Genomic DNA, 14,289 nt, shown 5'->3' with positions numbered 1-14,289 from the left:
CATAGCTCATAATATTTTCTAATTGTTTTACTGCAGTGTATACAAGGTTTATCTCTGGAGTGTCGAAAGTGGTACCTACAGGCTTCTGATTCAACTTGACCACTTCTCAGGTACTGTACTTAGTATAAAATGACTTTTCATTTGGAGTGATTAGCTCAGGATAATTAGGGACAAAAATAGTTTCTCAGTAAATGTAATATTTAGTTCGAATCACTTGGAAATTTGAGGAACTAAGGATAAATGCAATGAGAAAAGAAAGGGAAAGGTCTGTTTTTCCAATTTTAATAGGAAAATAAATTCTCAACTAAATATAACTAAACCATTTCTTAACCTATTATGTAAAATAAAAACTACTTTCTAAGTATGAGGGTAATTCACAGAACAAAAAATCACTTTCTCTATTATGACTTTTAAAATTATGTATTTCCTGCATATAAGGAACACACAGCCCTTTAAACACTCAAGTATCTTGGTCCTTTCAGTCTACTCAAAAGTAAGTTTCAGATGAATGAAAATATTCAGAATAATAATTTGTTTTCATTAGATAGAAAACTGAAAATCAAATTGTTTCCAGTTGACATTTGAGAGATAAAAGTATGTATAAAATGGAATGCCAGAATTAAAGTAAACAGTATTAACTGGATGAGCTGATTTATATTACAAATCATATTTTAAAACATGTAAATGTTGCTAATATCGCATAAGCAAAATGTTATTTGAGTACACTTTTTAAACGTCTAATTAGTCTACTGTACTGCAGCAAAGGGACAGTTCTAGGTGTGAACACAAATATGCCACATGAGGATTGTTTTGCTGATCAGTGTATCTTATGTAATCCATTTCCAAGTAATACTAAATTTCACCAAGTTCATGTCTCAGATGCGACCCAAACTCACAAATATTCTATATAGTTCTTCTGATTAAATTTGGGGATGACAGTTTGGTGAAAATTAGTCTTCAAATTTGTAAAGTTGTGCAGTAATAAAAATAATGGAAACAAAACTATTAAATCTTTACTACATAAATATATGCAGAAAATAGTCCAACGCCATAATAGCAGACCATGAAAGATAATATTTTAGGAAAGTATATACCTATTGCCTAGTTGTGATTCTGTAATTAGATTATATGTTCAACTGCTCATTTGCAACATTTTAGAATTGTTTAAGATTTGACAGGGATTCAAAAATGTTGTGATGAATGGAGAGAATATTAGGGTTAGGTACTTAAAAATACATAAATTGGTTACAATTTCCATGCATGTAACAGGTTATATTTTCAAAATTTTCAGTAAACTTGAGTTTTTTTATTGCTCACCCAAGACAACTGCCAACATTTCCTTTTACCTATAAACAGTACATACATGGAGTCACTGTCTCAAAGAAGGTATTTTCCAAATGGTCCAACAAAACAAAAATGTGATGGTGACTTAAATTTCTCAATTGAACTTCTGCAATGTATAGAAGCTAAATTATAAAAATATAAAATCTAGATATATCTGGTATTACACTAATACATTTTTAAGTGTTTCAATTACAAATAATCTCATCCAAGTCATTTTTGCTTTACTAAGAAACCAGTGTCTAATAATGTCCAAATAAGGTCATAAATATACAGTGTCTTTAGAACAGGAGTAATACATTTACTTGCTGCAGGTAAAATGGTAAATACTCGTTTCTTGCTCAAGAGTTAGAACTAATCCATACACTGTAGTAGAGGTATATTCCACTCAGACTGTGTACGTGCTTCCTTTTTCTGTACACACTTTAAAACTGTACACATTTTTTACAAAAATGGATTTATAGTCTATTATTTTTTCTAACACAATGCAGATAACATCAGGAAATTACGTTTCAAATAGATTGCCTTCAAAAGCAACAAATTACTTTAATGACAAAATTTCAAACATATACACTATTATTTTCAATAATGGTGTAACTGAAAGACTCATTTTACTATACAACCAAGCCATCCATTTCTGCATTATGAAGAGTTCAGCTACTGAATTTTATATAGTAAATATATTTGTTAGAAAAAAATAAATATACAAAAACCTGAAAAATTTGAAATTATTTTTCAACTTCAAAATCACAGCAATCCAGTTAAGATCTGGAAAATGGTTTACTTAATTTCACAGGATTTCTGTACAAATTTAGTTACAAACAATTTAAAAAGTCCAAATGCACTGCTTTCCACTCGTCTTCAAAACAATTAAAGGACAGCTAACATTTATCCCTACCAGAAATAAGTAGAGAAATAATTATTTAATGTGTTTTGCCATGGTTCAATTAAAGTCTTTATTTTTCCACATTAGGGTCATACTAATACATATTTTCTCATTCTCACTTAAAAAATGTAGTATCTGAAAATTTTGGTTACATTTTTATACCATAGCAGTCCTCAGAAAATACTACTTTCCACTTTTTAAAAATGGGCAATAATTTTTAAACAATAGAAATGGTATTTATGTTGGTTTTTAAGGTATAAAATAAGTAATGTACCATAAACAAATAAATAACTGCTTTCCTTTTCCATAGCAGTACATATAGCAATACATTCTCCTAAGTCATATAATTATCATTTACAATAGACAACTTAATTTTACGAATGATGCAAAAAATAATAGAATACAAGGCACAATCATTAAATGGAACTTTTCTTTAGGATGTATACTGACATACCAGCATGATAAGGATACCATAAAAAGTGCAGAAAAAACACAATGTGCAATGAGACCACTGTATAAAACATGATTGCATAAAAAGTGATTTGGCCTATTTTAACTTTTAATAATTGAAAATAACCAATCTTCCCCTTAAAATTAAACTATAAAGTATGACATTTTAAAATTATTTTTATTCTACCACTATCTAAAAAAATCCTGAAGAAAAGAATTTATACCTGGGTAATAGTATATAAGTATGTGTTTGTATATATATTTAATTATACCCATTTATCAATATATATATACACACACACACAGACATATTTCTTTTTAAATCACTTTAGGCTATTAGATATGTCTAAAGTTTAGAAATGACATTAATCCAGATCAATAAGTAAACATCAAATCCCATACCTTTTTCCTGTATTTTCCTTGAATCCTTTAACCACTTAAACACTTTATCTAAAACATCTCTGTCAAAGGACCCACCAGTGCATTATTTTCTACTATTAGTACCAAAAAAAGATACATCTCAGCATAACTCTTTAATAACTTGCTCTTTAGAATAATATATAGCCTTTCCAATATTGAAAAGTGTATGCTGTCCTGACAGTCAAAAACAGGCTTCCCACTGCACTGATTCTCAGTCTTTGGCACAATAAACAGAGATTGAGTGATTGATACAAGAATCAAGGTCTGAAAAATTAGACAGTCAAATGTTTTCCAATGTGGATATGTTTCCTTTTCATCAGTACATTTTCTCTTATGTTTGGCAGAAATGGAACACAGCAAAAGCCTCCTCTAGATCCTTTGTAGATCAACATTGTCTAATTAAAATTAAACTCTTTATGGTATCAAATTGTAGGGATTTTATATTTATTTTTAGAGGAAACACATTCCTTAATTTACCACTGCTCTGGTAACATATGTCTTCCTAGGGGGCACAACTTCTGTATCGATAGAAATGTACTTGGCTTGGTCAAAAATAATTGGTTTTAACATGAAATGCTCTATCACTAGGAATATTACACTCCTCAAAAATGTAGCAGAACTGTCTTTTCCAGAAATAAACTGGGAATTCATTGTAGGTCCTCAATTTCTTTTTTCCCCCAACAGTGAATGAAATGAATATTGAAATGCATAACCTATCTAAGGGTAATAAATAGCAAACATTTAAAATATATATGTATATATTTATATATATTCATTTAAAGAAGTGAAGTGTCTTATAAGTTTGTTTACTTTTTCTTGCAAATCAAATTATAACATTCCCTAATCCACCACAGCAGCAAGGAGGCAGAAGCATTAGTTCTACATATTCCTTAACTGTACCTGCTTTATGATTCTGAAGTAAAATAGTCTGGTACACATCACCAACCAATTAAATTAGCTTTTGCTTTTTCAGTCAACTTTCGGACTCGTCCTCTGCTTGAAGTTCCAAAAGTCAAAGAGGTGTCTTCAAACAACAGCTGTCTTTGCTCCTCTTCAGAGTCATCCTCATTATAGAAAGCTGTCCTTCGACCTTGGTTTCTAGTTCTCATGTGGGGTTCAGAGCCTTTAACATCTTCAAACTCTTCCTCCTTATCCATGGGATCATCCATCTTTTTTCGATTACTTCTCCTCAGCATTTTAACACCTGTAGGAACTATGAGATCCGAGTCTAGTTTTTGTGTCATCCTCCTTTTGGGCTTTCGGCCTCCACGACTCTTTTTCTGTAACAAATCCTCCTGTACAGTATTAGTTTCAGAAAGGAAATTGCATGTTGAAGAAGGAACTACTTCATCTCTGACAGAATGCACATTATTTTGCTCTGCACTTTCTGGCTTTGCATACTGTAGCTTTTTGGGCTTTCTACCCCTTTTCTTGTGTATAAGTTCACCACTACCAGTATTAACTTCTACCTTAGGCTTCCTTCCAGGTCCCCTCTTCACAAGTTTAGATGGCTGCCCTCCATGGCCATTCACTTGAATGCTTCCTGGTATAAGAGCATTGTTCTTACAATCTGTTAAAAGGGAACATCACTTAATATATATAGAATCACTTTTTTATTTAACCCTGAAACTAATCAATAAGGCCATTGCTATAGTTACACATAATGACACAATCCTAAACATTTTTTACTAACAAGAAAAAAAGACAAAAGGCTCATGGCTTAATATTACTTACAGATATACCTAGTTTTATTGTTCCTCATTTCAGTGCATCTCTCAGATAGAGCCTTCTTATTTTTTTTTAAACAAATCGAAGGCCTTGGTAACCCTGCGTCAAGCAATTCTATTAGCGTCATTATTTCAGCAGGCTCAGATGATAGCATTTTTTTAGCAATAAAATATTTTTAAACATTATTTTCTTTAGACATAATGTCACTACACATTTAATAGGCTACAGTGTAATATAGACATAACTTCCATGCATTAGAAAGACAACAATTTGTGTGACTTGTTTTAGTGTCACCTTAGCTTTATTGAGGTAGTTTAGAACTGGAACTACACTATCTCCAAGGTATGCCTGCATGTATGCCACCAATATCATGTTTAAACCCCCAATGTAACAATCTCCATAATAAAGGCCATCGTGTTTTATTAAAAAATTTTTTTAGATGGAGAGGGGAGAGAATCACAGGGGAAAAGGGGAAGGACTCACATGAACAAGTATAAAGGACACATGGACAATAACTAAGGTGGGGGGGCGGAAATGGGAGGGAGGTGGGGAGCACCAGGGGTGGGGGGAAGGCTGGGAATATAAGACAGAAAACTGTACTTGAACAAGAATTAAATTAAAAAGAATTTTTTAGAGATTGAACTCTAAATATGTAGAGATTATGATGCACTGCCTTTCTGTAGTTAAAATAAAATCTGTTACCCTTCCAGATGAAGGAAAAGATGACATACACGCACTACCACTAACTTTTTTCTTCCAAAATTCTGAAGTTTTTTGTTTGGTTGTGGTACACAATCTGCAATACAATAAGGAAATCCACAGAAATGGAAACTGCTTTTAAAGAGAAAGCTTCTTCATAATAGCATTTTTTGTCATAGGTTAGCATTATACTTCATAAATATTAAGAAAAAAACCATCAAGAGACTCACAAAATGTCAGAGCCAGTAGCACAGAAGGCAAAGCCCTCATTTCCTGACCCCTGAAGTACAAATGATTTTCTTTAGATTGGTGGTTTTCTATAACGATGGGGCAGGGAGGAGGGCAGGGGAGAAGTGTGTGAGAGCATCAAGTAGTTAAGCATTTTCTAATAAACAATTAAGCTGCTTGAGAGTTCTCTAGATCTTTTCACTTATTTTCCAGTAAGACTACTGACAAGGGTTTTAAATATCCAGACCACATACCCACTATAGAAGTTCTATGGATTGGATTCAAGAACTCCAGGAATGCCTTAAAATGGCCCAAATTTTGTGTGGATATGTCTATGTGCACTTTCTGGTAAAAGGACTACAGGTTTCATCAATTTCATAAAGCAATATATAACCTAAACATAGTAACTACTAATGCAGTTCTCTTAAAAAAGGAATTCAAGAGTTTAAAAAAAAGAAAGAAAGAAAAGAAAAGCCACTGATTTGGACCTGCACTGTCCTGGTAGTTAACAACCATGTGGCCACTGAGCATTTGCAATGTACCTATGCAACAGAGAAACTGAGTTTTTAATAAAATTTAAATTTGAAAACAGAAGCAGCATACAATTCAAAGTACTGATTGCATGTTGAAATGATAATATTTTGGATAATAGAATGAATAAAATATATTAGGAAAATGGATAATTTTATGATTGTTATTACTAGAAATAGCTACTAGGAAATTTTAAATTATCTATCTGGCTTATATTTTTACTGGACAGCACTGCTTTTGATTCAAATAGTTAACTCACATGTCAATATTTATGTAATAAGTCATCATTAATGACTTATTTAATAGCTAATTGTATTTCCACACTGTACTGGTACTCTTACGTATTTGTAATACTCAAAAATCGTAAATCAAATTGACTATTGGACTTCCCCTACCGTAATGTTAGTACCAATTCACTATATGTACTTGATTTCATTAGGATTCTGTAGTGATAAAAGCAAGGCCAATTCACTATATAAAACTTTTAATTCAGTTCAGAAAAGAAGAAAATCTAAAACATTTATATACAAAGTCATCTTCCTATTTATTGAACTGAATAACTAGGCACAAGAATTCAGATACTACTGTAGATAGACACGTCTAAAAAAATAATAATTTGACAGTTTACCTGCCGTAAAAGGCAATGAACAGAGTGTTCTAGAAATACAAAGTGCTTGACTTTGTCTAAAGAACTCAGGAGAAGACTTCCTGAAGAAGATGACATTTCAAAGACTTGAAAGTTGCAGGAAACCATTAAACTAGAAAGAAAAAGACATTCCAACGGGGGAAAACAACACTGATATTTAGGGACTTCCAAGTGGTTTAGGATGGCTGAGACATAAAACAGGGAAAGCAAATAAGCAAAGCTGGAATATTAGGCACCAGCCAAGAAATGAAGAGTCCTGTATAATATGCACAAATGTTAGAATCTGGTCCATATATGACTGGAAAGCAGGGCAGGATTTTAAGTGTGTGTGTACCTGTGCACTCTGTACTAGGAGAAAAATGATCAGAAAGTTGCTTTGGCTGCAGTGTGGAAGACAGACTGGGTAAGGAAGAGTTAAGAACTGAGGCAGAGAGACGAATTAGAAATTAAGACAGTCCAGGGAAGAAACTCTGTAAACCTGAATCAAGGCAATGGTAGCGAGAGCAAAGAGGAGGGAAGAAGCTTTAGAGATATTAAAGAGGCAGCAACAACATACTAATGATTGTCAAGTAGATCCAGATGCTGAAGAGAAGGCTAGAATGACTCCCTGATTTTAAGCTAATGTCTGTTGATAGACCCCAATACCATTAATCAAAATGAGGGCATTTCAATTAAAGATTAAATGAGAGGTTTCTGCGAAGAACATTGAAGATGAAATGGTTTAGATACAATTGGAAGTCCAGATACAAAATGCTTATCATTGAGGAATCTCTTGACAATAAGCCGTAATAGTTTTAACATGTCATAGGGCATATTTATATAATTTACCTTCATCTTTCAAGCATAGCATAATGACTTTATAATGAATATCTGCAGGTGAAAGAACTTGGAAGAATAACTGCAAAAGGCCCAAAATTGTGTGCTAGAATAGAGGGTCTGGCTACAGGCAACCCTAGTGAATTACTACTTAGTAAAAAGGTTGATGTGTTGAATTTTGTGACGAAATAGCAACAAATTTTTCTAAAACAGTGGAGAATGCTATATGGGTTAATGAAATCCAATTTAAACTTCTTGGAAATATTTTTTTGAGGTTTTGTCATCATGAAGTTAAAAACTTATCCTTAAAAGCTTTTGATTCTAAAATTTGTTTTCATTTACATATAGAAATTTTTTCTTGGTCTTTAAAGTAATACAGTTTGCTTTTGGCACAAAGGTGAAAATCAAAAGATGTTTCACTAAGTTCCTCTACTATACTAATACAGATGTGACTTGTAAATGACCAACCTAAAAAGCTGATGTAAGTGCTAACTTCAACAAATGCATCATTTCAAAGAAAGATCTACTACTTTACCCTGAAAGATACAAATAACACTTACCTTTTTTTTTTTAATATTTTTATTTATCTATCTTTAGAGGGGAAGGGAAGGAGAGAGGGAGAGAAATATCAATGTATGGTTGCCTCTCGTGAGTCCCCTACTGGGAACTGGCCTGCAACCCAGGAATGTGCCCTGACTGGGAATCGAACCATGATCGTCTGGTTCACAGGCCCACGCTCAATCCACTGAGCTACACCAGCCAGGGCAACACTTACCTTGTTCAATGACAGTTGATGACTTTGAAAGAGTGGATGTCCTGGAGAGCACAGATGATTTCATTTTACGTTTGACTGGCTTTTCCTTTTCCAAATTTTCTTTTGCAGAATTATTCCTAGTGTCATGACTAAAGTTGGATTGAGCAGGACTTGAAAGAGTATTCAAGGTTTTGGAATGTTTCACAGAATTCTCTAGAACTAAAAGACACACACAGAAACATTGTAAGCTAAGAGTTATTTAACTTAAAAACAAGCAAGAAGGTTGGGATTACTTGTAACCTGAACTGCTTAAATTAGCCAAGAGGACAAAACCTGAGCGATGCTTAAACCTTCAGGAAATCTACTTTCAAAACAGGCATAAAGAAATAAATTCTTAATTTTAGAACTTTAGAAGCTGTCCAGTCACTTCAAGATTATGAAGTCATGTCATGACAAACTGCTAGCAAGTCTGGATAGTAGGGTTTAAATTTAGGCAGTTTGGGTTAGAGTTGCTATTTTTAAACAATGACATTCCTTAATGTAAATTTTCTTATTAAAATATTTTTAAATGAACAAAAACAATAAAGAAAAACCAACAATGTCTGCTAAAATTTACTGACATCATATATATTTCATGGCAAAGTAAAAGTGTAAATTTAAAAAACCATTATATAGCCCTGGCTGGTGTGGCTCAGTGGACTGAGCAACCAGACTGCCTGCAAACCAAAGGGTCACTGGTTCGATTCCCCATCAGGGCACATACCTGGATTGTGGGCCAGGTCCCAGTAAGGGACACACAAAAGGCAACCACACACTGATGTTTCAGTCCCTCCCTTCCCCTCTGTCTAAAAAATAAATAATATTTTTAAAAATAGTAGTAATAAAAAGTAAAAAATCATTATATATACTTCAATTTAGAAACTGTAACTGATTCTTACTTGTTTTCCCTGGTATTGCAGATGTATTAGTTTTGGAAATAAAAGTCTTTGCTTCTGAAGAAGTAGATGGTTGCTCTGTGGTAACTGGATCTACAACCACCCGGTTGCTTCTGGTTCGAACTACAGAACTGGATTCTGTTTTACCATTTATCTGAGCAGCATTGTGCCTTGGTGGTATTAATCGCGTAGGTGTACAGAATGCAGAGGTAGAGATATCTGACTTAAGTTGGGGTTTCACGATCCTTTTCTTCCTTTCAGGGCTGTAAATAAAATAATATTATTAGTCATTCTCATAGCTCTATATGGATGAATAAAATACAGTTTTATAAATACTATTGGATTCAATATTTGCACTATTATGAAATATGTTAAAACATGAGATTTGTAGTGGATTTCATATGGAATATTTAGTGAAGGATTGCTGTAAATGCTGTAGTTATACATGACAGAAAGCATGATGCCATCACTATCCTAAAAATGCTGTTTTACTGTATAGATTTAGCAGTTTGAATTTAAGCACTTACACTAGTATAGCTTTAGTTAAAAGATTAAAAATCCTCCACATCATAGGAACTTGCATGTCAAATATATCATTCTGCAATATAGGGAATAGTAAAGGAAGTATTAAAAAACATCAAGTTCTATTACTTAGATTACAAAGTTATAGATCAGCTGATGCTGTTTAAAAGAAATCAAATACCTTGACGCAACACTACTGGAAACAGAGCTGCTCCTGTTTCTTTTTTTCCTTCTTTTGGTTATTGTATTTCTTTTATGAAAACGAAGAGCAGATTTATAATCTGATAAAACCGAACTGATGTGCTCTTCAAAGAAAGCAGACAGGCGCAAACTCATGCTGTAAATCTATGGTAAGAAAAATAACTATTCAAACATTTCTCAAAAGACAATGTCTGTTCAGTAGATAACATATAATTTAAATATTTATCTAGCCAAAGTTTTAAAAATTTAAACTTTGCTTCCCCCCCCACCAGTCTCTTTTGATGAAGTGTTTTGATGAAACCCCAGTTTTGATGAAAACTGGAGTATTTTTACAATTATTTTTGCAGTTAGACTGGGAATCTTCCAACCTTTGAGATTCTTAAAGAAAAGCCCTACTATGAACTGAGATGGCTGATACAAACAATATTTCTGTAAACTCTTGTCATAATGAAACTATCCCTGAAATTTGAACCTGTTTTCCATTGCTACCCAGAACTAGCTATTTTTCTCATTTCATTTACACATTATCACCCCTTTGTGATGTAAATGAAAGTTTTACTCATTTTTATGAATCATTTGCAAAAAAATGCTCCTTTCTATTAATGCAGAATAGCTGCAAAAGTCTACATAGCCCTAATATATACCAGGACAATATGTACATGGTTACCTATTCAACCATACTCCAAGAAAAGTAACCATTCCCGAACACTAATGACATCCGTGTTAGTTCACAGAAGGAACAAAGTAGAAAGAAGTCATTCTTTTTTCCACTAGGATACCATTAAGAACATAGAAAGTTAGTAAATTTTTGCTCTAAATTTTAAATTAAGGTGGCAGCCTTTTTCTAGTAATTTCTTTAACTTAAAAACAAAAGAAAACAATTTAATATATACCCTTGATCTTTTGCTCGGTGTATATGCTTTAGAATTACTAAAAATAAGTCTAACATCTTTACATAACTCCATTGGTGACTCATAATTCCCAGCCTCTAATGTTTCTCTAACGGTAGCAAAATCCATTGGAGTGTCAATGATGTCTCTGTAGTCCTAAGAGAGGAAAAATAGGTGGTATTATTATCATTACTACCACAAGGCATTACATCTCAGCACAGGGATTCACATACAATTTCTGTGATGAACAAAAGTCCTAGAACTACTAATAACCATTCCTTGTTTTCTCATCAAGGCTCCCTTTTTTCTAATGCCCTATCCTTTATATTGCAGTCAACAGGAAGAGTTTTCTCATTTAGAAGCTATTAAGTTCTGCTTTCCCCGCTTCATCCCTTGGGGAAAAGGTATATGGTGGAGGTGTGTTGGAAAAAAGAGATTTAAAAAGTACTGAAAATTTTCATTCTATAACTAAATATAAGTTTGATATTAAAAAGCCCAAAACTTTATTCTATCTATAAATTCAAAAGGCTGTTGACTCACTGAAACATAATCATAATTAAAAAAAGTTGTCACCAAGTCCATGCACTTCATTTCAGAGAAGTGGAATCACCCAGAGTCTCTATACCTAGTCAATTGTGTATAAAAAAGCAATGAAAATAAACAAATGAAAGCAGAAAAAAGCAAGAGAATAGCAGAAAATTACTTGAATATAGTGATCTCTTTTTTAAATTTCATTTATTTATTTTTAGAGAGAGAGGAAGGGAAGGAGAGAAACATTGCTGTGTGAGAAACAGTGGCCTCTTACATGCTCCCAACAGGGGACCTGGTCCAACACAGGTATCGTGCCTTGACTGCGAATTGAACCAGTAACCTTTTGGTTTTTAGGCCAGCACTGGGAATCCATTGAGCCACACCAGCCAGGGCTGAATAGAGTTATCTCTTAATAGGGATGTATAGCCCTGGCTGGTATAGCTCCATGAATTGAGTGCCGGACTGCGAACCAAAGGGTCACTGGTTCTGTTCCCAGTCGGGGCACATGCCTGAGTTGCTGGCCAGGTCCCCAGTCGGGGGTGCTAGAGAGGCAACCACACATTGATGTTTCTCTCCCTTTCTTTCTCCCTCCAGTCCCCTCTCTAAAAATAAATAAATAATTTAAAATTTAGGGATGTACAGTACTCTACCTTTTCCATAGCCTTGGAGTATGTAACTACACTTCTCAAAATATAATTTGACTTTGAACCACCAAGTTTAAATTATGATCAAATATGTTTCACCATAAAGTAAACTGATTTCAAAATTTACAAATGGGAACACCTATTTGTTCCTTAACAATCTCCATACTTTTTATTTCCTTTCTTGCCTTATTCCACTGGCTAGAATTTGCAGTAGTATACTGAATAGCAGTGAAAATGGACATTCTTATTCCCAATCTTAGGGGGAAAACATTCAAGGTTTCTTTATTAAGCATGATGTTAGCTATAGGTTATTTCATAAATAACCTATAAATGTTTCTTCATCAAATCATGGGAGTTCACTTTTATTCCCAGTTTTCTTAGATTATTTATTTGTCTGTGTAACATCTATTCATTACAGGGCCAAATATATCAACTAAACTTTCTTGTTTTCTGTATTCCTGATGCTCTGGCATTTGGGGCCTTACAGAACTGAGAACACTCTGCCCTTCCCAGAGATAGCCAGTTCTTAGAGATGGCAAAGGACTCCACTGGGAACACTTTTTTATATGCAAAACCACCCCCCCCCCTTATCTCTCTATGCCCCACTGAAATTATTCAAAGTAGCCAATCCTAAACTGTTTACCCTGCCCCGCCTGCTTCTCTCACAGATATCCCAAGAAAGGGTCTGGCCAAAGTTTGTCCCTTGCTCCTGTCTTCTGCCACCTGATGAAAATATGGTGATTCCCTGTGGTGCAAAGTGGCATTTGAGGCCTTTTCCCTAGAACCTGTAAATATAATAAACTCCTTCCTTCCAACCTTCATTCTCGTTTCCTCCTGGAAACGAGATAATGGTATTTACCATACCATTATCATATCCAACATGTACATTCACTGAACAAACAAAAGCCATTTTGTCAAATGCTTTTTCTGCATTAATATGTTCATGTGATTTATCTCCTTCAATGTGATGAATTACATCGATTGATTTTTTAATACAAAACCAGTCTTATATCCCTGGTATTAAAACATTTTGGTATTAGTCATGGCATGAAATCATTTTTACATATTGGTGAATTCTAATTTGCTGATAATTTATTAAGAATTTTGTTCTTTTGTACTGTTTTTGTCTGGTTTTAATATCAGGATACTACTGACTTTAGAGGTTAAGTGAAGTGTTTTCTTCTCCACCTGTGGAGAGATCGTGCAGAATTTGTGTTCAATCTTTAAATGTTTGGTAGAATGCTCTAGAGAAGATATCTGGCTTTAAGAGATCTCTTTTTTGAAAGTTTTTAATTGCAAATTAAATTTCCTTACTAGTTATATAAGGCTATCCAAATGATCTAATAATATTTATGGGGTGAATTATAATCATTTGTACTTTTAAAATTGGCCTGTTCAGTTAGGATGTCAAATTTATATGCGTGGAGTTGTGTGTAGTATTCCTTTATTATGCTTTTGATTTCTGTAGGATTTGTAGTGATACCCCCTATTGCAATCCTGACATTGGCAATTTGTATCTTTTTTTTTCTTTTTAGCTTTATACATTTTAATAGAGCTTTCTTAATTTTATTAATTTTTTCCAAGTATCAGCTTTTGGTTTTGTGGATTTTTTCAATTGCTTTTCTGTTTTCCATTTCATTGACTTCTGCTCTTAATATTTCTTCTGCTCACTTTTGGTTAATTTTATTCTTTTTTCCCCAAGGCTCTTAAGACTCTTAGATTGAGTTGAGACTTTTCATCTTCTGATGGACTACTTAGTGCTATAAAATTTCCCTATATTGATTTAGTTGGGTCCCACAAATTTTCACATTGTACTCATTTTCATTACATTGATATATTTTTAAATTTCCCATAAGTCTTTGAATCATGGATTACTTAGAAGTATCTTGTTTGGTTATCATGTGCTAGAACATTTTCTTGTTACATTTCTGTTACTGATTTCTAGTTTGATTACACTGTGGTCAGAAAATACTATACAACTTTAATTATGTCTGTCACTTTATTGTTTTCTTCTGTTGTTTTTTTTTCCCCAATCTTATGGGTCACTTGAACAGGTCTTAGAACTCC

At 33.5% G+C, this 14,289-nt stretch overlaps 1 protein-coding gene across 1 annotated transcript in view; it reads right to left on the bottom strand.

The window, feature by feature from the left end:
- Nucleotides 1-414: 414 nt before the first annotated feature.
- PHIP (PHIP subunit of CUL4-Ring ligase complex) overlaps nucleotides 415-14,289 on the bottom strand; it is a 138,341-nt gene continuing 124,466 nt past the window's right edge. The window contains exons 36-40 of the mRNA XM_037039367.1: nucleotides 11,051-11,203; nucleotides 10,138-10,301; nucleotides 9,438-9,697; nucleotides 8,521-8,718; nucleotides 415-4,667 (exon numbers count right to left, since the gene is read on the bottom strand). Coding sequence (XP_036895262.1) covers nucleotides 4,036-4,667; nucleotides 8,521-8,718; nucleotides 9,438-9,697; nucleotides 10,138-10,301; nucleotides 11,051-11,203 — 1,407 coding nt within the window. The 3' untranslated portion in view covers nucleotides 415-4,035. The remainder of the gene's footprint in view (nucleotides 4,668-8,520; nucleotides 8,719-9,437; nucleotides 9,698-10,137; nucleotides 10,302-11,050; nucleotides 11,204-14,289) is intronic.

The sequence above is a fragment of the Sturnira hondurensis genome, unplaced genomic scaffold (assembly GCF_014824575.4).
Source record: "Sturnira hondurensis isolate 20B ecotype Veracruz unplaced genomic scaffold, ASM1482457v3 Scaffold0025370, whole genome shotgun sequence".
Classification (NCBI taxonomy): domain Eukaryota; kingdom Metazoa; phylum Chordata; class Mammalia; order Chiroptera; family Phyllostomidae; genus Sturnira; species Sturnira hondurensis.
The sequence above is the reverse complement of the archived record's forward strand: the minus strand, read 5'-3'. Positions and strand labels throughout refer to the sequence as shown.